This window comes from Enhydra lutris, unplaced genomic scaffold, assembly GCF_002288905.1.
Source record: "Enhydra lutris kenyoni isolate GAN:26980312 unplaced genomic scaffold, ASM228890v2 scaffoldscaffold10, whole genome shotgun sequence".
Classification (NCBI taxonomy): Eukaryota; Metazoa; Chordata; class Mammalia; order Carnivora; family Mustelidae; genus Enhydra; species Enhydra lutris.
Window position 1 is genome coordinate 44412060 of NW_019154094.1, and position 25236 is coordinate 44437295.

A 25236-nucleotide genomic window follows, 5' to 3' on the forward strand; every position below is an offset into this window, starting at 1 on the left:
TACAGTTTGACAAGTTTCAAATACCAGTGTTGCTACTTACCAGTGGAGCAATTTAAGGCAAGTTGGTTAGCTTTTCTGAACCTGGGGGCTGTAACACAAGTTTTTTCCCAAGGCACTGAGCAGATTTCATGGGATAAAACATGCAGAGGGCTTAACAGAGTACAACTGTTTTTTATTATGCCAACTCCCTGGGTGGTTTCTCTTCCTCTCCCCCATGCCCCAAATATGGGTGCTCTACAAGCTCATTCACTACTCATCTTCTTGGGAATTCATGAGCCAATCCATCACATATATCCGTCATCCCTAATCTCTCACCCTAAGAGAGGATTATATCACAGAAGCCACTGAGCCCAATCAGCACATCTAAAACCACATTGATTTCTGACTCTCTCAGAAACTTCTTTTTCCACACAGACACATACTCCATTGTGGTCATCTATACTCCTCTCTCCTCTTATTTAGCCCCTACAGTTGATGTTTGAATGCTACTGAATCCTTCTACTGAAATGTTCCTTTAAGAAATGTTGCTGCTACCCTTCATCATGTCAGGTCTGGCTAGTAACTCCATAACTAGTCTTTGTACTAGCCCATCCACTGATTTTTCCCTTTCTAGTCAACTTTCTACACACAGCTGACCCAAGCATGGCGGCCTTCAACTTAGAAACTAACCAGCTGGTTGTACTTCCAATATAGCTGAGTCAGTTCCTACCAGGCTGACCCAACCACAGAACTTGACAAAAATACAATAAAACAACATCCCAAAGACTCTGAAGAATAAACAAAAGTGGGCAAATTTTGAAGAATCAAAACTCAAAAGAAAGGGCCAGCATAGGATGAATTTCTACTTTATAGATTTAGACTGAAGGCAAGCCACAGTCATGGCTAAAACACCACTATCTTCCTGGCCCAGGGAAAGAGTGAACCTGTGGAAACTACAATCACAGAAAAGTAAGGATAAAATTCCAGAAGGGATGGTGCCAAAGAAATGGAGGCCCAAATTCTTTTTTTTTTAAGATTTTATTTATTTATTTGACACAGAGAGAGATCACAAGTAGGCAGAGAGGCAGAGAGAGGGGGGAAGCAGGCTCCCCACTGAGCAGGGAGCCCAATGTGGGGCTCAATCCCAGGACCCTGAGATCATGATCTGAGCCGAAGGCAGAGGCTTAACCCACTGAGGCACCCAGGCGCCCCAAGGCCCAAATTCTATGAATAAACCATCCATACCCCTGGCTAATCCCTGAACCATGCATAAGCAGGGAAGACTCAAGATAGCTTACTGATAGGGAAACAGAAAAACTGAACTGAGATGTGAACTCTTGCCTCCTGCAGGTAAAACAGAGTTTGTGGTGTGAGTCTGACCAAGATCACTGCCTGCTAAAACAAAAATGTTAACACCTTTCAGAGAAATATACCAAATTTTAGACTCCACAATCCACAGATCCTCAGACAACATACACAATGTCAATGATCTAAAATTACTCAACATGTAAAGAACCAGTGAAGTGTGAGCTATTCTCAAGGTAACAGATAAATGTGTGGTATGTCCTGGATGTTGAAATTGAAAAGAACTTTAAAGTAGCTAATTTAACTGTATTCAATGAAGCCAAGGAAAATATATTTGTAATAAATGAAAAATAGACAATCTCAGCAGAGAAAATAGAAAATATAAAGAAAAAACTAAATGGAAATCCTAGACTTGAAAATACATATATGAAATTTTAAAGATCCACAGGATTAGCATAACAGCAGAATGAAGATATCAGAATAAAGTCAGTGCACTTGAGACTTAGATCCATAGAAATTATCCAATCTGAGAACAAAAGAACAGAGTTGGAGTGCCTGGGTGGCTTAGTTGGTTACGCATCCAACTCTTGATTTTGGCCCAGGTCATGATCTTGGGTTGTGAGATCAAGCCCCATATGGGGTTCCACAATGAGCATGGAGGCTGCTTAAGATTCTCTCTGGGGGTGCCTGGGTGGCTTGGTAGGTTAAGGAGTGACTCCTGATTTCCACTCAGATCATGATCTCAAGACTGTCAGATCAAGCCCTGTGATGGGCTCCATGTTCAGCAAGGAGTCTGCTTGAGATCCCCCTACTGCTCCTACTCTCTCTCTCTCTCTCAAATAAATAAATCTTTTTTTTTTTTTAAAGAGGCAATGTCAACTTGAATGTCCACACAAGGTAGCCTTAAAAAAAAAAAAAAAAGATTTTCTTTCTCTCTCTCTCTACTCCCCCCCTTTCTGTCCCTCCCCCTGGTTGTACTCTCTCTCTCAAAATTAAAAAAAAAAAAGAAATAATGAATTAACAGAGTCTCAGAGACCTTTGGGACAATATTAAAATCTCTAAAATACATGTAATTGGAGTCTCAGGGGAAAAGGAGAGAGATTGAGCACATTTTCCCCTAAAACAATGACACAAGACTTTCCAAATTCAGTGAAGGACAAAAATGTACAAATTCAAGAAGGTCAAGAAATCCCAACAGAACAAAGACAACCATACCCAGACACATCATAGTCAAACTTAGAAAATCAGATTAAAGAGGAAATCTTGAAAGCAGCTAGAAAAATGAACAATGATTTGAATAACTACAGACTTCTCATTGTTAACTTTGGAGGACATACACAGTAGAAAAGCATCTTTAAATTGCTGGAAGGAAGGGGAAAAAACCCCAGTCAACCCAGAATTCCATGCCCAGCAAAGATATCCTTTCATAAAGACATTTTTTAAATGAAAGTAAAGATAATTTGTTGTCAGCAGATCTGTACTTCAAGAAATGCTTAAAGGAACTTCTTCAGACTGAAGAGAAAGAGTACTGGAGGGAAACTTGGGATTTTCAGAGAAGAATGAAAAACATTGGAAATGTTAATATCTGGGTGAAAACAAACTGGCCAATGCAGCCTACAAAACAACAAGCACTTTCCTCAGCCTGACATCCAACACCTCTCACCTCTACTCCACAGCATATACACCTTCTGCCCCCTTTCTTTCACAAGAAGCACCTGTGGACTTTTAAAACTGCCACACTAAGTCCTAACTCTAAGCCTTTAAAGACGCTATTCCTTCTACCCAGAATGCTTTCCCTTCCCTCTTCTATCTACATGAATCACATGCACACATGCTGCTGTTGCAACTCAAGGGTCACTTTGTCTTCCTGGCCTCTCCTGACTGCACCAGCCCTATTGTGCATTTCTCTGTATGCAGCTCCAGGGGATAAAACAATGAACTGAACTATATTGCCGAAACACTTTAGTGATGTCAAAGCAACTTCCCTGCCATTATTTTATTTAGTTCCCACAAAAGCGGTGTGAGGCAGGGCTGGTGTGGTGACCTACTCTGCATTGATTAGACCACCCAGACTCAGAGGAGCTTAGTGATTTTCACAAAGCTTCATAGTCAGAGTCTGGCTAGCTGGCACAAGGCTTCTCAGGCTCTCATTCCATTCTGTCCACTAAGTCACACTGATACACAATATGTGGTGCCTGTCTGCAACCAATTTATAATTGTCATGGACTGTAAACTTTTCATAGAGCTACAAAAAGCTTAATATTAAGACAGTAACTCAATACACTCCTAGACTGACAATCTCTGACGTGGCCAAGCATCAGAAAAACTTGTGAAAACTACAGAAATCTAGCACTTATAACAGACCACCTGAATCAGAATCTCTCTGAGGCTGTGCCTGGGGATCTTCATTTTTTAAGGTTCCATAGGTTTCTGATATGCAACCAGAGCATGATTAATAATCATATGACTAACCCAGAATGTGGTTACTGTGAGAAAAGAGAAATGGATGTGGACTGCAGTGCCATTATGGAGAAGAAGCATGAGCTGGGCTGTGAAGGAGGGGAAATTTGGTTTGACAGAGAGAGGAGGGGGCACATTTCAGGTCAAGGGATAGGAAGGGTGAGATATGTTCAAGATATTGAATGTTTCTGAGTAGAGGTCTGATCTATAGGAATTGGGATATAAGGATGAAAATCCAGTGGCCAATGCAGAGGATGAACAAGATGGGTCTGAGACAGACAATTAGGGGTAGGGTACCTGAGCCCTGCCACACACTTCAAGAGTAGTTCCATCCATAACACTTACACTGGGGCTCTTAATATCACGCCACCTTGAGTAGATTCTGTGTTCTGTGATCTTTCTTTGAATCCCAACCCTGTGAATTTGTCTCTCTCTCATTGCTCTTATTCTTCTCTATCTTGTATTCTTATTAATCTCCTGGACTTTTGGGGTTCCTTGAAGTGTTGACTTATCTTTCTACCCTCTAGATCAGTGATTCTCAATCAAGGGCAACTACTCCCTCCAGAGACATCTGACAATGACTGAGGATATTTTTAGCTGTCACAACTTGGGGAGGTGATACTACTGGTATCTGGTGGGCTGCTGCTAAATATCCTACAATGCATAGTTATAGCAAAGAATTATCCATCCTAAAATGTCATTTCTGCCAAGGATGAGAAATTCTGCCTTAAATAAGTTACAAGCACATTTAGTTACTTTATTAATAAATTTATCATTATTATTTAATAATAGTAATTCCACTCTAATTTATTTTACTTGAGAAAATAAATTTCATTAATTTATTATTTAATCTTTGATGAATGGCTGTCTGAACAATCAAATGAATAATAAAAAAAAGATTTGTCCTTCAGCCACCTTTGACTTGCAGGTTTCTTATTTCACGACATAGTAAAGATATAAAAGAAACTGGGCAGACCAACATAGAATTACTAACTCTTCTTATTGCCATGTATAGGCATTAAAAACAAAGCTATCAACTACTATAATGATTCCTTCATAAAGTGAGGGGTATTTAAACCATCAAAATGTAGTAATATTAACAATAAGAACAAGATAGGACAGATATTACTAGGAAGATTCAGTACAGCAACCAACAGTTGCTGTGGGCTGGTGAAAAGTTTACCTCAGCCAGCTCCCAACCACTACTCACCAGCTGAGGAACCTTTGAAAGAGATTATAAAGCTCCTGAGGGCAAGACATTTGTCTTACAGGTAGCACTCTGACTGTAAATGCTGGGAAGCCCAAGAAAGGTTGCTGAAGCCACCCCACCTGTGCTGTCCATGCCCACCTTATATTCCAGGGAAAGCAAAGTCTCTGTCTTAGAAGTCCAGCTCCATTTGTGAACTACGTAGCCTTTGTAGTCATTGGCAGTCCCACCTTCCTCATCCAAGACCAAGACGTATGGGCAACTAGAAGAAATATAGCAGTGAGAAGTTGACGTCAAGCCCCTGAAGGAAGCCTCATCACTACAGACTATAGGCAGGCAGGGCTCCGAGACTCTGCGCTAGACTAGAAGAACCCTGAAGGCCAGTGGGCAGCCTCACTTCCTCTGCCTAATACGGTTTGATACCTCTTCATCTGTTGATGCTACAGGAATGTCAGTCAGAAAGGGCAGGTTTGAGAGAGATAATAGAGGCTCAGGCCAAACCCAAAAGGGAAGAAATGAGATATGTGCCCAAAAGCCTGGGTGTATAAGATCTCAGGCACCAAAATGGGAATGGGAACATCTATAGCAGAAGAATAAGTCATTCCTTCTGAAAACATTTCCTTATGACATTGACTTTTGACTGACAAGAATATGTGCCTCTCTTTAAAACCCCCATGGAAGTTGTACCTGTGGCTTCTCCTTCACTCACTTCTGGTATAAAACACTCTTCTCCACTAACTCTTCCATGAATCCAGCCAACAATCCAGACCTTAGTGCTCTGGGGGTACAAGTGGAGCAGGACTTGGGGAGGTGCCCTTCTCTTTTGCTATGACATGGATCTAGCAAGCAAAGATCAGCCCTCAACATACCTATGTCCCTGCAGGTCCCAATTTAGCCCTGCCTCACAGCCTTCCCAGGCCTCTGGACACTGATGGCCCCTCCTTTTCTTGTGGACCACCACCTCAGTGCCTTCCTCTGTAACCTCCAGAAACACTTCCATGGGGCCAGGATTCCCCCAAACCACTCACCGGGCCTTCATGTTGTACTGAACACAGCCCTGTCCTTCAGCATTGAGCAGAGCCAAAAAGAAGCTAGGTGTATCATTAAAGAGGCAGGTGATGGTTCTTCCTTTGCAGCATGTGGGGATCTGACACATGGCGATGTTTCCAGAGGGATAGCTGGCAGATAGTCAAGGAAAACAGAAAACTCTCCAGGTTCTGCTTTCAGGTGCTCCAGATCTCATGTCAAAATGATAGTTATTTGGTGCATCATTCTCAGTCTTCAAAGACCCTCCCTGCACTTTGCATAAGTAACAACTAAATAATTATGGAGCACAACCATGCCCTACGTGCTTTCCTATATCTTCTTTCCATTTATCAAAACCACCCTATGGTAGGTAGTATTATCTCCATTTCACAGATGAGTAGGGCCTCCTGGGATGTGGGACTTTCAGTGCTAAAGCCAGGAAAGTCTCAGGCAAATCAGGGCAAGTTGGATCTGTAGGATGAGGAATCCAAGGTGCAAAGAAATGATCATCCCACACGACAGAACAGGGAAGTGGCAGAACTTGTACCTGAAATATGAAGTATATTTCTAATGTTGTCAGACTGCCTCCCCTTATGATCGGTCTAGGAGAGGAGGCAACATCTCCTTGCTCATTTCCTACTAAGGCAACCCCAAGAAGCACTGGTCTCAGCTTAAAGGAATATGGTGTGGACAGCTATGGCAGGAATTTCAATAGTACCCCAGAAGAATTTCAGTGGTTGGCACCGGGGCTCAACTGCTTTCAAATGCTTCTCCACCAATGGGGGGAAAGATAAACAGATAGGAATCATAAACAGTAACAAATGGAAATTCTAGAGCTGAATAGTACAATAACTGGAATGAAAAAAATCACTAGATGGGTTTAGCAGCATATTGGAGCAGAAGTGTCAGTGAACTTGAAGATGGATCAATAGAGTTAACCAGCCTGAGGAGCACAAAGAAAAAAGAATGAAGAAGAGTTAATGGAGCCTAAGAGATCCATGGCAGACCATCAAGCATACAAACATATCTGTAACAGGAATCTCAGAAGGACAGAAGAGAGAGAGAAGAGGGGAAGAAAGAATATTTGAAGAAATAATGATTAAAAGTGCCACAAATTTGATGAAAGACATGGCTGTACACACTCAAGAAGCTTAACAAACTGGAAGGAGAATAAACACAAAGAGAGCCATGCTGAGACACATTATTATCAAACTGCCAAAAGACAAAGACAAAGACTCTTGAAAGCAGCAAGAGAAAAGAGACTCATTGTGTACATGGGATACTTAATGAAGATAAGGACAATTTCCTATCAGAAACCATGGAGGCCAGAAGGCACTGGGATGAAATATTTAAACAGCCAAAAAAAAAAAAAAAAAAAAAAAAAAAGCTATCAACCAAGAATTCTATATTGAGCAAAACTATCTTACAAAATGAAGAAATTAAGACTTTCTAGATAAACATAAGTCTAGATAAACATAAGTTCACCATAGGTAGACCTGCCCTATAGGAAATGCTAGGCTGACATGAAAGGATATTAGATAATAATTAAAAGCAATACAAGTAAAAAGAATACCAATAAAGGTAACTATACAAGTAAATATAAAACCAGTATTATTGTATTTTTGGTTTATAATTTCTCTTTTTACCCCAGCTAAGTTGAAAGACAAAGATACAAAACACTAATTGTAAATCTATGTTAATGGCACACATTCATATATAAAGATGTAACTTCTGATAACGACATAAAGGAGGAAGGGTGAACTGTTTAGCAGCAGAGTTTTGTGTACTATTAAGCCTAAATTGGTATTATTTCAAACTAGTTTGTTGTCAGCTGTAATTCTCAAATGTATTAGTTTCTTGGGATTTCCATAATATCCAGGCCACAAACTTGATAACCTGAACAAGAGAAATTTATTCTCTCACAGTTCTGGATGTTTGAAGTCTGAAATCAAGGTGTTGACAGGGCCCATATCTTTCTTTCCTCTTTGTGGGTCTGTTTTCTCTTGATTGGATTGGGCTCCACCCTAAGCCAATATGACTTAATCTTAATTAATCATATCTGCAAAGACCCTGCTTCCAAATATGATCACATTCTGAAGCTCCAGATGAACATACATTTTGGAGACACTATTCAACCCATTATACCAGAGTAAACACTAAAAAACAACAACAACAACAACAACAACAAAAACCCAAAAGATATGGAGTAAAGAAAATGAGAGAATAAAAATGGCATATTACAGGGCGCCTGGGTGGCTCAGTTGTTAAGCAATTGCCTTCCGCTCAGGTCATGATCCCAGGGTTCTGGGATTGAGGCCCACATCGGGCTCCCTGCTCTGCAGGAAGCCTGCTTCTCCCTCTCCTGCTCTCCCTGCTTGTGTTCCCTCTCTGTGTGTCTCTCTCTGTCAAATAAATAAAATCTTAAAAAAAAATGGCAGGGCACCTGGGTGGCTCAGTGGGTTAAAGCCTCTGCCTTCGGCTTGGATCATGATCCCAGGGTCCTGGGATCGAGCCCCATGTCAGGCTCTCTGCTCAGCAGGGAGCCTGCTTCCCTTCCTCTCTCTCTGCCTGCCTCTCTGCCCACTTGTGATCTCTGTCTGTCAAATAAATAAATAAAATCTTTTTAAAAAAATGGCATATTACAAAAAAAAATCAGTTCAACATAGAAGGAGGTAATAGTATAGGAACTCAAGAACAATAACAACAAAAAGATATCACATATAGAAAATGAATAGTAAAATGACAGAATCAAGCCCTTCCATATCAGCAATTACATTAAATAAAAATGGATTAAATTCTCCAACAAAAAAGCAGACTGACAGAATGGATTATTTTTAAAATCCATTTAAATATATATACATATATATGTTTAAATATATATGCTGTCTATAAGAAGCTTACTTTAGATCCAAAGACACAACTAGGTTGAAAGCCAGATGATGGAAAATAGATATTCCATCCAACTAGTAACCAAAAGACAGCAGAGGTGGTTATACTTATATCATAGACAAAAGACTTTAAAAATGTTTATAAGAGACAAAGAAGAAAATTGCACATTGAGAAAAAGGTCAATACCTCAAGAAGATACAATTATAGACATATACACACCTAACAGCAGAGCCCCCAAAAATACGAAGCAAAAACTTACAGGGTTAAAAAAAGAAATAGTTCTACAATAGAAGTTGGGAGACTTCACTATCTTACTTTTATCATGGACAGAACAATTACACAGAAGATCAATAAAGAAAATAAAGAATTTGAACACTGCTATAAACCAACTAGACCTAACAGAACACTCCACCCAACAATAGAGAATATACATTCTTTTTGAGTCCACAGGACCATTCTCTGGTAGAGACAATATGTTAGGCCACAAAACAAGTCTCAATAAATTTGAAAAGATTGGAATCATAGAAAGTACCTTCCCTGACAACAGAATGAAATTAGAAATCAATGGCAGAAGGAAATTTAGAAAATTCTCAGATAGGTGCAAATTAAACAATACACCCAAAAACAAATGGATAGAGAAGCAATCACAAGGGAAATTAGAAAACAGCTGAAAGTGTGAAAACAAAAATATAATATATCAAAATTTATGGGATAAGGCGTGGGAATGAGGTCAGAGGGCAGAGTCCAAGGGAGCAGCCACAGAGGCCAGGACAGCTGTTGACATTTGGGCTGGGACACTGAGGAGCCCTGGGAATCTGGCCCAGTCTCGTGCTCCCATCCTCATCCAACGTGCTCTTCACAGGGGATGACCCCCAACCAGGTGCTCACACCTACATTCAGGGCAGACAGACCTGGCAGATTTACTATCAGGTGTTCCACTGTAATAATGTTGGAGTTAGGAAATCTCCATTTCTTTGCTCCAAACCAGAAGACTTTGTTCCCTGCATACAGAGGAGGAGTAATGTTGGTAGAAGCTGGCTGACATTTAAAGCTGAAGATTATCATGACTGTTTAACATAAGCTCTATTCTGAAGTAAAACTAATTGTCTTGGAAATACTATGTTGGTTTCATTCTGAGTGCTCAGAGAATCATCCTCACAGGAACACAATATACTGCCCAAATTTGCTTTTGGAACCATGAAAACTGCTCATTTTTTGTTTTGACAATACAATCATAGATGACAATAGTGACACCTGGATTGTACAGTGCACTCCAGAGAAAAATCTTCTACAAAATTCTTATGAAAAAGGATTCGGGGCAGAATCTTTAAGTATTTGGAAGTTGCAGGTGTAAGAGAAGATGAAGTGAAAAGAGCAGGGACATCAATATCTTTCATTCTAGGGATGGTGGAACTTTTGAACTTTATAAGGAAGGACAAGGATAAATTTTACTGCATCATTATTTCAGATTCAAAATCAGTTTCCATATATGGGGTTTTAGGAGCTACCAATTTTCATGATGTGTTTGGTGAAGTGTTTGCAAATCCAGCAGTTTTTGATAACAAAGGTCATCTCACTGAAAAATTATCAAACTCATTCTTGCAATTAGGTACCCAGAGAATCTTTGCAAAAATGTAGTTTGGGTAGAATTTGTAGATTCAGTTACAACTTATGAATTATATACGAATTATTTATATAGGTGATGGTGAAAATGATGTCTGTCCAGTAACTATTTAAAAGAAGAATGATGTTGCCATGCCATGGAAAGGATATACTTTAGAGAAAACTCTTTCCAAAATGTCTCAAAATCTTGAATCTATGGAATAATCTGTTGTAGTTTGGTCTTTGTGTATTGAAATACTTTCTCATTTACAATTTTTAGTAAAGGAGTAATATGTCAACAACATTATGGGATGATGTGAAAGCAGCGCAGGAAGAAATTAATAGCTATAAATACCCACATTGAAAGAGAAAATCTCAAATCAATAACCATAATTTCCACCTTAGGAACTAGAAAAAGAAGAGAAAACCAAAGTTAAAACTAGCCAAAGGGAGGAAATAATAAAGATTAGAAAAGAGAAAAATAGAACAGAGAAAAGAAAAACACTGGAAAGAACAAACAAAACCAAAAGTTGATTCTTTGAAAAGATCAACAAAATTGAGAAACCTTTAGCTAGTCTGAGTCAGAGAAAAAGGAAAATTCAAATTCTTAAAATCATAAAGTGGAGACTTTACTACTGACTTTACAGAAATTAAAAAAAATACATCATAAGAGATGTATATGAACAATTGTATATCTACAAGTGATATAGTCCATTTGGGAAAAAAAAATCCTAGAAACACACAAAGGAAGTTGTAGGATACAAAATCAACACACAGAAATCAGTTGTCCCTCATGAACATGGGATGTCTTTCCATTTATCTCAGTCTTCTTTAATATATCTCAACAGTATTTTGTAGTTTTTGATGTAGAAGTCTGACACCTCCTTGGTTAAATTTATTCCAAAGTATTTTATGCTTTTGGATGCTAGTGTAAATGACATTATTTCCTTTGGTTCATCACTTTTTTATTCTTGCTGCTGTTCATAGAGCATTTCACATAATTTGTTGTTAGTATTCAAGGATTGGCAGACTTAATATTGTTCATGGCAAAATGCCCCACAGTGACCTATAGATTCAGTACAATTCATATCATAATTTCATCAGTATGTTCTTACAAAAACAGGAAATTTGATTTTAAAAATCATATGGACTTTCACAGGACCCCAAATAACCAAAATAATCTTGAAAAAAGAAAAAGGTGAGTCAAACTTCCTAATTTCAACACTTCACTACAAAGCTACAATAATCAAAACACTGTAGCACTGACATACAAATCAATGGACTAGAACTGAGAGTCCAAAAGTAAACTCATGTATCAATGATTAACTGATCTTCAACAAGGGTGCCAAGACCATTCAATGGCGAAAGAATAGTCTCCTCAAAAAATAGAGGTGGGACAACTGGCTATCACTTGAGAAAGGATGGAGTTGGATCCTGATCTCACACCATATGTAAAAATCAACTGAAAATGGATCAAAGACCTAAATGTAAGATCTGTAAACCATTAAACTCTTAGAAGACAATACAGGCATAAGGATAGTTTCTTGGATATGAAACCCAAAGCAGAAGGAACAAAAAAAAAAAAAAGAAAAGAAAAGAAAAATTGGACTTCATAAAAATTAAAAACTTCCATACTTCAAAGGATACTATCAAGAGAATGAAAAAACACCCCACAAGATAGGAAAAAAGTTGCAAATCATTTATCAGATAAGGATCTAGTATCTATAATATATAAACACCTCTTGGAACTCAATAAATAATGGACAATAAAAAAATGAGTGAAGGACTTGAATACACATTTCGACAAAGAAGATATGCCAAGAAGGCACATGAAGATGCTTGAAATCATTAGTTATTAGGAAAACCATTCAAAGCCACAATGAAATATTACTTTACATCCACTAGAGTGGCTGGAATTTAAAAATTGGAAAATAACAAGTATAGTCAAGAATGTGGAGAACCTGGAACTCTTACACATTGTAGGCGGGAATATAACCCAGTGGCACAGAGCCACTGGGGAAAACATTTTGGAGGGCCTTAAATAAGTTAAACATAGAACTACTATATGACCCAGTAATTCCACTCCTATGTATAGACCCTAAAGAATTAAAAACAGGCATTCACAGTAGCCCAATGGTGGGGAAAACCTAATGTCCATAAGCAAATGAATGGATTAGAAGAAAGTGGAACACCCATATAATAGAATATTATTCAGCCACAAAAAGGAAATTGTGAGATGTGCCATAATGTGTGACCCTTGAAAACATTATGCTCAGTGAAAGAAGCCAGACACAAAAGGTCACATACGATAGGATTTATAAGATGTCCAGAAGAGGCAAATCAAAAGAGACAAAAACATATTAGTGGTTGCTAGGACTACGGTAGGGAAAAACAGAAAGTGATGGGTGAATGGGCATAGGGTTTTCTTTTGGGGTGATGAAAAGTTTGTGGAACTTGAGACAAGTGATGGAAGCATCACTGTAAATGTACTGACTGCCACTCAATTGGATATACCCCAATTTAAAAAAGGAGGCACTGTTGTATAGTATAATGTGGATGAACCTTGAAGACATAATGGTGAGGGAAAGAAGCCAGATATAAAAGGCCACATGCTGCATGATCCCATTTATACAAACTATCTGGAACAGGTAAATGCAAAGAAGCAAAAAGCGTGTTAGTGGTTGCCGGGAACTGTAGGGGAGGGGAAATGGGGAGCGTCTGCTTAACAAACATGGGGTTAGCTTTCAGGGTGATGAAAAACCCTGGAACTAGGTTGTGGAGATGGCTGCCCAGCATTATGAATATAGTTCATGCCATTCAATTACACACTTTAAGCTGGTTAAAATGAGAAATTTTATGCGATGTACATTTTTTCATATTAAAAAAAAAAATAAGTACCTCAGAGTATTTCTAAGGGAACAGTGCTGAGCACAGTGAATAAAGTTTGTTTTAAATATGATAAGTCCGGGGGCGCCCGGGTGGCTCAGTGGGTTAAAGCCTCTGCCTTCGGCTCGGGTCGTGATCCCAGGGTCCTGGGATCGAGCCCCGCGTCGCGTCGGGCTTTCTACTCCGCAGGGAGCCTGCTTCCTCCTCTCTCTCTGCCTGCCTCTCTGCCTACTTGTGATCTCTGCCTGTCAAGTAAATAAATAAATAAATCTTTAAAAAAAAATATGATAAGTCCGTGCATAGGAAAAAAGGCTTTGAGGGAAGTTTGATGGGAGAATCAGCAGTTGTGGGGAGACATCCGGGAGATGCTGACAATGGAGGGAATGACACCCAAATGAAATGAATACTGGGATGGTTCTGGAGTCTGATGTGGACAAAGAACAAACCAATTGGGGCTCGCAGCTTTCTGGCACCTCAGGGGTAAACAAACCATTTCTACTTGAGACTTTGGCCAGCAATCTCCATGAGACCAGAATTAACTGCTGAGTCCAGAAAATGTCTTCCAAACATTTTTCTCTGCTTACAAGGGATCTAACAGGTACATGCGTGCTTTGGCCACTGGAACACAGTGACACAGAATTTCTCCAAGATCACTGGGGTCCAACTTCCTCTCCTTATAGTGAAGGCAAGTGAGGCCCAGAGAGATGAAGTGACCAGCAGGGACACCAAGAAGAACTGGGCCTAGAACCCAGCCTCTTGGGACTTTCAAAGATGAAATGCACTGGAGGACAGGATGTGGTCACTGGTGGCATATGGGTCAAGCATGCCAGTAGCAGGGCCTACAGGTTTGGGGTAGTCCCATCCGAGGGGACCTCGGGATTCTGGGACAGGGAAGAGAATGAGAGCTGTGCTCTAGGTCACCCACTGTAGTCCTGCTGATAGCAACAGAATTCACATAGTTTCTCGAGCTCAGGGAGATGATCCTATTCAAGGCAATGAAGAATCAGGAAAGGGGGAAGGGAGAGCCCATGACTCCCAGTAAGCAGCAGTTACCCTGGAAGGAGTTTGCTGTGTTCAATATCACAGGCCTCCCTGGAAGCAGGGCCAAGAGGAGTGTGATGAATGGATTCATTTACGGTCAGAGAAACAATAGGATGCCTTTGACAAGGCACTTAAATTCTGAATTCCCAGTTCAGCTGGAGAAGAGGCCAAATGAAGTGAGGGCGGGGGGGGGGGGGGGCAGCAGGGGGGCTACTGGGAGGCAGGCTTGGCTTGGCAACCTATTTGACAGTTCAGAGAGCTCCCTCTCTTCCAAAGGTATGGGACACTGGGTACCCTGTGGTTTTATTATTAAACAAGGCCATCTTCCTTCCCCCCATCTCCTGCTCTCTGCTCCATGGAAGAATCCTGGGAGGCCTAACAATTGTGCCAGGAGGAGGGACCTAAATAGAGGTGAAGTGGCCCTGAATCAAGGCCTGGCTCTGCCACCAAATTCCTTTTGTGACACTGAAGTGAGTGACACCATCCACTACTACAAGGAAGGGACAGGGATGTCTGGCTTAGTGGCTCCTCTTTTTGATGTCTCATCCAACTCAGACTGTAAAACCTGGAATCGGCCTCAGAGCCTTGCTGCCAAATGGGCTGGGCATCCGGTCCAGCCCCACTGTCTGTTGGGGAGTGGGCAACAGGACCCCTGCAAGGAACACAGGGGTCCAAGGCGGCTTCTTGATGCATTGCTTCCCACCCAGACATTCTCCAAAGGGAGCCCTCTCTGACCTGAACAAAAAATGCCTAGTATCCTGAAGAACACATCACCAGGCTTCTCTGGTCAGTTGAAAAGCCAAAGTAACACTCGGGCTTATTCAAACCCAAGGCTTTTCTGGGGCTGAGTTGCTGGGGAGAAGGGGCAGCAGCAAATAAAAGGATACTACACAAAGGAGGACCCATCATAGAAGGCGTAGTGGAACTTGATGATCTTCTTGGATACCTTCCACTCCTGAGAATGCCGGACAAAGTGAGGGTGGTGGTAGGCGGGAGGCTGGTGAAGGGTGGAAGCGGAGGTCTGAGCACCTGAAGGGTGAGGGTGGTGGGAGCTCGGGGTCTGAGCATCCCCTTTCGGGGCTGACATTAGATGAGGGGGCACCTTTGCCCTGTAGTTGCGAAAGATCAGGGGACAGAAGAAAGTCCTCCCTTTCCACGAGGCCCTTTCCGCTTCTCTGCAGGGAAGGAGACCAACATATCTTCTAGCCACTTGGCTCTTACTCACCAGGGACACTCTCTCTACAGCCCCTTCCCAGTTCCCAAGACTCCCATCCCATTTCCCTGTCCCCAGAGCACCTCTGCCTGCCCCATTCTCCCTTGTCCTTAAAAGTAGGAGTTTTAGGTAGAACTGGGAAACTGTCCTCTGAAACTAGTCTCTGCCTGACTTTTACCTTCAGCAATAGGGTAAGGACCCATGGAGTGGGACCAAATACAGAAGGGGGACCTGGTAGGGGAGCTGGAGGTGCTGCACACTCCCCATTCCTGAGGTTATAAAAGAGCTTCCTTCCAGAATATCACAATAAGGGGCAAGCTGGGTGGTTTCCCTCCTCCCGTGTTCTGTAGCTGCATTAATGGCCCAGGGGAGCCCAAGACATATGCCTTAAATGGGGCTAGGTTTTAAATCCTTTATGACCCATGGTCTGAGTCTTTGGAGAAATATAGACTAACTTGCTAAGACTCGTGGGACCCAGAATCATAGATATCATTAATCACCCATGTCAATGTTTTTTTTTTTTTTTCCTCTGAAAGGATTTTTGCTGCTGCTATTGTTATAGGAAAACATCTGACAAATTATGTTAAGAAATAAATGTTCAGGGCACAAAGCCTTAAAAGTGTAAGGATCCCTGCAAATTGTGAGGAGGCAAAGATCAATGCCCTGGTGTCAGGTCCACCAAACTGTGGGACCTCTGGCAATGGCTTACCTGCCCATCTGCTTGGGCTGCCTCAGTTTCCTCATCTGCAAAATGGGCATACCTCCTCTTCCTCATCAGGTTGTAGTAAGGACTGAAAAGGACTGTGTGGGAGGAGAGACTGGGGATGGGAGAGTGTGTGAGGGACAGCCGTGACCCCTGACACTGTCGTTGGGGGCCCTGGGTAGCTAGCACTTCCTGGCACTGCTCAGGCACTTCTGTGAATTCCCCTTCATGCACAAACAGGTAGCTGGTGGTCATACCCAACTCTCACATCTGCCCCCAACCACTGAGGTGCTCACATATGGCGACACATCTCCTGCAGCTTCTCCCGGACCTCAGGGCAGGGGTCGCTGAACTCCACACTGTCAGAGGCAGACATTCCAGCTCCTCGTTGAAAGGACAACACGGTTATATCTTCTAAGTTTTTTGATTTACCTGTTACTGAAGAGTAAGAGGTTAGAGAGGGAATTTTAGGGAGTGGTTTCTTAAGACATCATGCTCAGATGGGGATGCGGTGGCAGGGAGAGCAGGAGAGCAGTATCTTCTGATGGTCAAAGTAACTGGGGGCATCATTCATGGTTTCCAGGGACAGGAATCCCTGGAAGATCACTTGTAACACAGAGACGTTGCTCTGCAAGTCAATTAAGCATGCATAAGGAACAAATGTGTGCAGAGTGATGAGCCCAGCCATGTTTCCCCAGGACGGCCTGTGCATGTGAGTGCCATGGGGGCTGAAGTGATTCTCTTCTGACACTTCTGATTAAAGACAGAAGGTCTCAGGGGCACCTGGGTGGCTCAGTCGGTTGTGTCTGACTCTTGATTTTGGCTCAGGTCATGATCTCAGGATTATAAGATCAAGCCCCCCATCAAGCTCCAGCTGTGTGTAGAGCCTGCTTGAGATTCTCTCCCAAGGCACCTGGGTGGTACAGTTGGTTAAGCATCTGACTCTTGCTTTTTGCTGAGGTCATGATCTCAGGATTGTGGGACTGAGCCCCATGTGGAGTCCTACATAGAACCCTCCATGGAGCCCTGCATCAGACTCCGCGCTCGGTGGGAAGTCTGCTTCTTTCCCTCTGCCTATCCCCTACCCCCCTACACACACACACTCTCTCTCTCTCTCTCTCTCTCTCTCTCTCTCTCAAAAAACAAACAAACAAAAAGGCAGAATGTCTCAACTCCATCTCAATCAACTGTAACACTTTTCTGATGTTGGCTAACCTCAGGCCTTCAATGAAGGGTAGTGTATATCGACTGAGACTTGGACTGAAATTATTTTTTTTATATATATATATTGTGGTTAAAAACACCTCACAAAAATTTACCATCCTAACCATTCTTACTGTGGACAGCCTCGTGGTATTAAATACATTCACACTGTTGTACACCCATTGTCTATTTAGTCTGAATTATAATTATCAGATATATGATTTACAAATATTTTCTCCCATTCTGCCTTTTTACTTTATGGATAGTGTCTTTCGATGTACAAAATTTAACATTTTCACAAAGTCCAATTTGTCTATTTTTAAATTTTATTTTTTAAATTTCTTTTCAGTGTTCCAGAATTCATTGTTTATGCACCACACCCAGTGCTCCATGCAATACGTGCCCTCCACAATTTGTCTATTTTTTTTGTTGCTGTACCATATCTAAGAAATAATTGCCAAGTCCAGTATCATGAAATTTTGCCTATATTTTCTTCTAAGAATTTTATTGTTGTAGGTCTTATATTTAGTACCTTGTTCCATTTTGAGTTAATTTTCAGATATGGTATTAGGTAAAGATCCAACTTCATTCATTTGCTAGTGGAAATCCAGTTTTCTCAGTGCTATTTGTTGAAAAGACTGGATGCCCCATTAAATGGTCTTAGCATCCTTGTCAAAACTGACCATATATACAAAGATTTATTCCTGGGGTCTCTCTTCTATTCTGTTGGTCTATACATCTGTCTTTACATCAATACCATGCCATTTTGATTACTGTATCTTTGTAGTAAGTAATGAAATCAAGAAATGTGAGTCCTCCAATTTTTTGTTTTTTTTAAGATTGTTTTGGTTCTTCAGGGGTCCCTTGAGATTCTATATGAATTTTAAGATGAATTTTCCTATTTCTGTAAAAAAAAATCATTAGGATTTTGATAGGGATTGCTTTGAATCTGTAGATCACTCTGGATAGTATTAACATTTTAACAATTTTAACTCTTCCAATTCATAAACATAGCATATGTTTCCATTTAATTTGTTTCTTCTTTAATTACTCCCAGCAATGCTTTGTAGTTTTCATTGTACAAGTCTTTCATTTCCTTGGTTAAGTTAATTCATAAATATTTTGCTCTTTTTTCTGCTCTTGGAGTTGTTTTGTAATTTCCTTTTCAGAGTGTTCATTGTTTGCATATGGAAATGAACGGATTTGTGTGTTATATCCTGCTACTTTGATGAATTCATTTATTCTAACAGGTTTTATTGTGTGGAATCTTCATGGTTTTCTGTATAAAAGATCATATTATCTGCAAACAGATAATTTAAATTCTTCCTTTCTAATTTGAATGTCTTTTATTCCTTTTTCTTGTCAATCTTGCTTTGGCTAGGACTTCCAGTTCGGTATTGAATAGAAAGGGGTGAAAGTGGATATCTTTGCCTTGTTTCTGATCTTAAAAGCTTTCAGTCTTCCACTACTGAGTATGATGTTTATGTCTTTATGTTTTTCATATATGACTTTAACCATGTAAAGGTAGTTTACTTCTATTTACTTCACTTTTTTTTAATCATGAAAGAGTGCTGAATTGTCAAATGATTTTTCTGCATCAATTGAGATAATCATGTGGTTTTTTCCCCTTCATTCTGTGACTGAGTTTTGTGTGTTGAACCACCCTTGCATTCCAAGAATAAATCCTGCTTGGTGTCATGGTGTATAATTCCTAATGTGCTGTTGAACTCTGTTGTTAGTGTTTTGTTGAAGATTTTTGATTCAATGTTCATAGAGGATATTGTCTGTGGTTTTCTTTCGTTGTAATGCCTTTGTCTGATGCTGGCTTCACAGAATGAGTTGGGAAGTGTTCCCTCTTCTTTTTTGGGAAAAGTTTGAGAATGATTGTAATTAGTTCTTAAAATCCTTGGTAGAATTTGCCACTAAAGCTGTCAAATCTAGGGCTTTTCTTTGTTGGGAGTCTTTTTTTTTTTTTTTTAAAGATTTATTTATTTACCTTAGAGAGAGTGTGAGTTGGGGGTAGTGGCAGAGAGGGAGGGAGACAAGCAGACTCCTGGCTGAGTAGGGGAGCTCGATGTGGGGCTCAACCACAGGACCCTGAGATCATGACCTGAGCTGAAACCAAGAATCAGATGCTCAACTGACTGAGCCATCCAGGTGCCCCTTTGTTGGAGATTTTTGATTATTGATTTAATCTCTTTAGTATCTATAGGTCTATCAAAATTTTCTACTTCTTCCTGATTTAGTTTGGGTAGGTTTTGTGTTTCTAGAAATCTGTCCATTTCATGCAAGTTATCCAATTTGTTGGTGTACAATTGTACATTGTATGCTATCATAATCCTTTTTTTTTTTGGTAGAATCAGCGGTAGAGTACCCACTTTCAATTCATTTTAGTAATCGAGTCTTATCTCTTTTTTCCTTAGTTGATCTAGCTAAAAGTTTATCAATCTTGTTGATCTTTTCAAAGAATCAACTTTTGATTTCAGTGGGTTTTTAATTCTCTCATTTCTCTCTGTTCTAATCTTTATTCTTTCCTTTTCTAGCTTTGGTTTTAATTTTTTCTTTTTCTAGTTCCTTAAGTTGTAAATTTAGGTTTTTTAATATGATATCTTTCTTATCTTTAAATGTAATCATTTGTGACTATAAATTCTCCCCCTTAGTACTACTTCTGCTGCATCCTGGAGGTTTTGGTTTATGATGTTCTCATTTTCATTCATCTCTAAATATTTTCTAACTGCTCTTGTTCTTCTTTAATGTGTTGGTTGTTTAAGAATGTTATTTACAGGGCACCTGGGTGGCTCAGTTGGTTAAGCATCTGACTCTTGATTTTGGCTCAGGTCATGATCTCAGGGCCATGAAATTGAGCCCCGTGTCAGGCTTGGCACTCAGTGCAAGTCAGTTTGAATTTCCCTCTCCCACCTCCTTTTCCCTGCTCTCTCTCTTTCTCTAAAAATAAATAAAATATTTAAAGAATGCATTATTTACTTTCCACAATATTGTGATTTTTTTTTCTAATTTTCCTTCCGTTATTGCTTTCTAACTTCATCCTACTTTGGTCAGAAAAGATACTTTGTGTGTTATCTGTTTTTTTTAATTGATTGAGACAATCTGTGGCCTAACATATGGTCTCTTCTGAAAAATGGCCCATGTGCACTTGAGAAGAATGTGTATTGTTTTTGTTGTTTTCTAATTGATTTATTCTGTTATTTAAGTCCTTTATTTCCTTATTTATCTTCTGCCTGGTTGTTTTTCCATTATTGTGAGAAGGGTATTGAAATTTCCAAACATTATTGTAGAACTGTCTTTAATCTGTCAGTTTTTGCTTCAGATAGTGTTATGATCTGTCATTAGGTGCACAAACATTTATATTATCTCTTTGTTGTACTGAAACTTTTATTAACACAGTGTGTCCTTTGTCTCCTGTAATGTTTTTGATTTAAAATTTTTTGTCTGATACTAGTATTGCTATCCCTGCTCTCTTTGGTTACTCTTTGCATAGAATATCTTTTTCCATCCTTTCTTTTTTCCTTTTTAAGAAATTTTAATTCAATTAGCCAACATATAGAACATCATTACTTTCACATTTTTTCTCATTCTTTCACTTTCAACCTGTTTTGAGTCTTTGGATCTCAAGTGACTCTCTTATAGGCAGCATATTGTTGGATCATGTGTTCTTATCCATTCTGCCAATCTCTGTCTTTTGATTGGACAGTTTAATCCATTCAACTTAAAGTAATTGCTGATGAAGGGCTTCTGTTATTGTAGTTTTTGTTTACTATATGCCTTATGGCTTTTGCCCCTCATATCTTTCAATACTGTTTCCTTTATATTGATTGTCATAAAAGGTTTAAATTCCTTTCTCATTTGCTTTTTGGTATATTCTATGGCTATTTTCTTTGTGGTTACATTGGGGATATCATGGGGAATTACATTTAACATCCTAAAGTTCTAAAACTCTAATTTGAATTTTTGCCAGCTTAACTTCAGTAACACAAAAAAAACTCTCCTCCTTTACAGATTTATCCTCAACCCTTTCAGCCACCACAAGATCACAGCTTTATATACTATGTGCACCAAAACATAAAACAACAATGCTCTTAAATGTATGTCTTTTAAATTACATAGTAAATAAGATTTGTACTTACCAACCAGAGTTACAGTAATACTTTTACACTAACAATTTTTCTTTAATGTCTCTTAAATCATGTAAAAAACAAAAAGTACAGTTACAAACCAGTTACAATAATACTAGCTTTTATAATTGCCCATATATTTACTTTTATTGAGATCTTTATTTCTCCATACAACTTCAAGGTACTATCTAGTGTCCTTTCATTTCACCTCGTGGGACTCCCTTGAGCACTTCTTGAAGGGTAGGTCTAGCAATCATGAACTCCCTAGGGTTTTGACAATCTGGGAAAGTTTTAATAGTTCCCTCACTTTTGAAGGACAGTTTTGCTGAACATAGGATTCTTGGCTGACAGGTTTTTGGGTTTTTTTCCCCCCCTTTTAACACTCTGAATATACATGCCCAGAGGCCACATGCCTTGCAGCTTCCAAAGTTTCTGATGAGAAATCTGCTGATAATGTTGTTGAGAATTCCCTGGATGTAATGATTTGCTTTTCTCTTGCCGCTTTCCAGGTTCTCTGTCATTGTCTTTCGAAAGTTATAATGTGTCTTGGTGTGGGTCTCTTTGAGTTCATGTTGCCTGGAGTCTGTCAATCTTCTCTGATGTTTATATTCACATCTTTCATCAAGTTTGGGAAGTTTTTAGCCAACATTTCCTCAAATATTCTCACTGTCCCTTTCTCTCTTCTTCTGAGACTCCCGCAATGCACATGTATTCTCCTTGATGGTGTCCCACAGATAACCTTAGGCTCCATTCATTTTTTTTTAAAGACTTTTTATTTATTTGACAGAGATCACAAGCAGGCAGAGAGGCAAGCAGAGAGAGAGAGGAGGAAGCAGGCTCCCCGCAGAGCAGAGAGCCCGACGCGGGACTCCATCCCAGGACCCCGAGATCAAGACCCGAGCCGAAGGCAGAGGCTCAACCCACTGAGCCACCCAGGCGCCCCGGGGTTCCATTCATTTTTAAAAAACATTTTCTTTCTGTGCTTCAAATTCAGTAATTTCAACAGTTCTATCTTCAACTTCGCTTACTCTTTCTTCTGCCTGCTCAAATCTGTGGGTGGCAATGTTTTGTGCCTATTGCACTTTTTTTTCACAGTTAACCCCTTATGGCAAGTATTAGTTGGTATAAGGATATGGTGACATGAAATCGTGGAGGTGGTCTTCCATGACTGAAATTCCAGGGGCATCTGCTGAGGTCCACATGTTTCTGAGCCTCTGCTGCCCACCCAACTGGAGCCACAGGCTCTCCCTTAATATATGCAGGATGAATGAAAACTGGTTCTAAGCCAAAGCCTCTGCTCAGGCTCCAGCTGAGCCCTGAGCACCTCAGAATGAAGTCTTCTCACTGTCAGCAAGCCTTGGGGTTTCTGGCTGGTGCTTGAATACCATCTCTGGTATCTGCACCATGACTGGTTTCTGGTCCCTTCCCCCAATCCTCCTGCCACCAAAGACCAGAGGCCCAGCTAGCAGCTGGCTGACCTCCTGGAACATCTTCTAGTCTGACCATTCATGTCTGGCTTGGCCCTAGGTGCCCTGAGTTCTTGAGGATGACAGCCTCTTGCTCCAGCCGGAACCATTGTTGATAGACTTCTCTCAGTTCTTCTTCATAATGCTGGGCTACTTTCCAGACATAGCTGCTCTCCCCTCAGGGAGTAGGCTCAACTCTTGAAGCCTGTCTGCTCCAAGTGTGCCTGGCCCTAGAACTGCAAAGGGGGCAGTTGGTAAGGTATCATAGCACATGTGCATGAACAGATAGCAGAGGTCCAAAATTCAAAGCGGTCTAAAGCCAGAATAATTCTACAATATGTCCAAACTGGGAAAGTAATTTTTAGAGTGAAAAATGAGCATCACTAATTGTTATGTCAGGAAGATAAGCATAAATTGGGACATTCCTGGGGAAGATATATCACATGGTTACTTATAAACTATTAGGAAAAGTTAACCATCCATTCTAGCATGCATGTGTGAGATGAATTTCTGAACACATCAAGAACCTATAAGAAATGCAGCACTGTGAACACACATCTAGTGAGAACAATGCAATATCATGATGACAAATCACATCTTGGTAGGGTAGCAGAGGAAAACAACTAGACAGACAAAGAGACAAATAGAAAGCATCACCCTCAAGGTCATTAGAAAGAAAAATCATGAAATCTCTGTGTATCTTGAAGATAACTTTGTTTTCTCTCAAAGGGATTGTGTTTAATTATGGCCAGATCAGGAGTGGATATAATAAAACCAGGAGCACATAATGTAGGATGTTAGAAATGATGCTGTGGGTTACTGCAGGGGTAAAGGAACTGGGGAAACAGGACAGCTGAATCTACTTCAAGCAAGGAAGCTGAAGAAGTCAGCTCCATTTGGGAGGGTATTGTCTTAGAGTCCACATGTGTACCCCCAGGATTTAGAACAGTGAATGACAACTAGCAATTGTTCACTAACTGAAAGGATATAGGATCAGCTTGATATGGAGATGAGGTCTGGCAGAAGGCAAATCACACAGCCATGAGGATGGGTCAGAAGTAGTATCCAAACTTCTCAACTTCCAGACTTACCTCCAGTGTCTGTGGGAATCAAATGGACAGTCTTTGAACATTCCCACCTTATGTTGATCCTCCCACCACCTCTTTGCAAATACATCCCTCCCTTGCCTACCCCATTCCTCCAACTGCCATCACAGCTGGTTGGGTAAGGTGGTGGGGAGATAACCAGAAGTTCCATGAGACCCTGCCCTGCCCTCTCCAGCTCCAACTTCTTTCTCCTCTGAGCTTCTGGCTGCATGGTTGCTGCTATACTGTTTGGTCTCATCTGCCACCTGCTCTTTCTCTTAAGCCTTTCTTTCTGTTTTGTGTCTTCCTCAGTGGAAATAGCAGGACCCTCTCTCTTTCTCTTCTTCCTACATGAACTGGCCCAATTGGAACATTCTGTTAGGTCTGGTATCCAAATGCCTCTCTTCAGATACTGGTTGCCCAACCTACTGTGTGAGCAGGAGGAACACAGATCTCTCTCTGAGGAGATAAGTTTGGGATACTGAAGGTGTGGAAGATGTGGGTTTGATAGGGATGTTGTCCCAGGTGAATCAGGGACATGTTTAAATGTGATGTGAATCACACCACCAGGAATGGAGGGCATGTAAACAGTCAAATGATGAGACTGCATTGCGGAGTGACTGGGTTAGATGTATTGAATTTCATGAGACAGAATCTATGTCAATAGCTTCGGCCAACAGCCAAGACAGCCATTAATCCTTCCTATCAGAAAACTAAATCAAGCCATCTCATCAACCTACACTGGGAATCCTCTATCCCTCTCTCCAGCTCCACCCCCAAAGATTGGCTAAGAGGTCTTGATGGGATCTTCTGTTACCTGTTTTCTTTTCCTTTCTTTTTTTTTTTTTTTTAAGATTTTATTTATTTGACAGAGAGAGAGAGAAATCACAAGTAGGCAGAGAGGCAGGCAGAGAGAGAGGGGGAGGAAGCAGGCTCCCTGCGGGGCAGAGAGCCCGACTCGGGGCTTAATCCCAGGACCCTGCTGGGATCATGACCTGAGCCGAAGGCAGAGGCTTTAACCCACTGAGCCACCCAGGC

The 25236-nt window shown here is 40.5% G+C and overlaps 1 protein-coding gene and 1 pseudogene across 1 annotated transcript in view; one reads left to right on the forward strand and one right to left on the reverse strand.

Moving 5' to 3' along the window:
- Positions 1-25236, reverse strand: part of LOC111144228 (chromosome unknown C3orf20 homolog) — a 76356-nt gene that overhangs the window by 43023 nt on the left and 8097 nt on the right. The window contains exons 4-7 of the mRNA XM_022498440.1: positions 16608-16743; positions 15283-15570; positions 5980-6129; positions 5093-5213 (exon numbers count right to left, since the gene is read on the reverse strand). Coding sequence (XP_022354148.1) covers positions 5093-5213; positions 5980-6129; positions 15283-15570; positions 16608-16743 — 695 coding nt within the window. The remainder of the gene's footprint in view (positions 1-5092; positions 5214-5979; positions 6130-15282; positions 15571-16607; positions 16744-25236) is intronic.
- LOC111143912 lies at positions 10068-10759 on the forward strand (annotated as a pseudogene).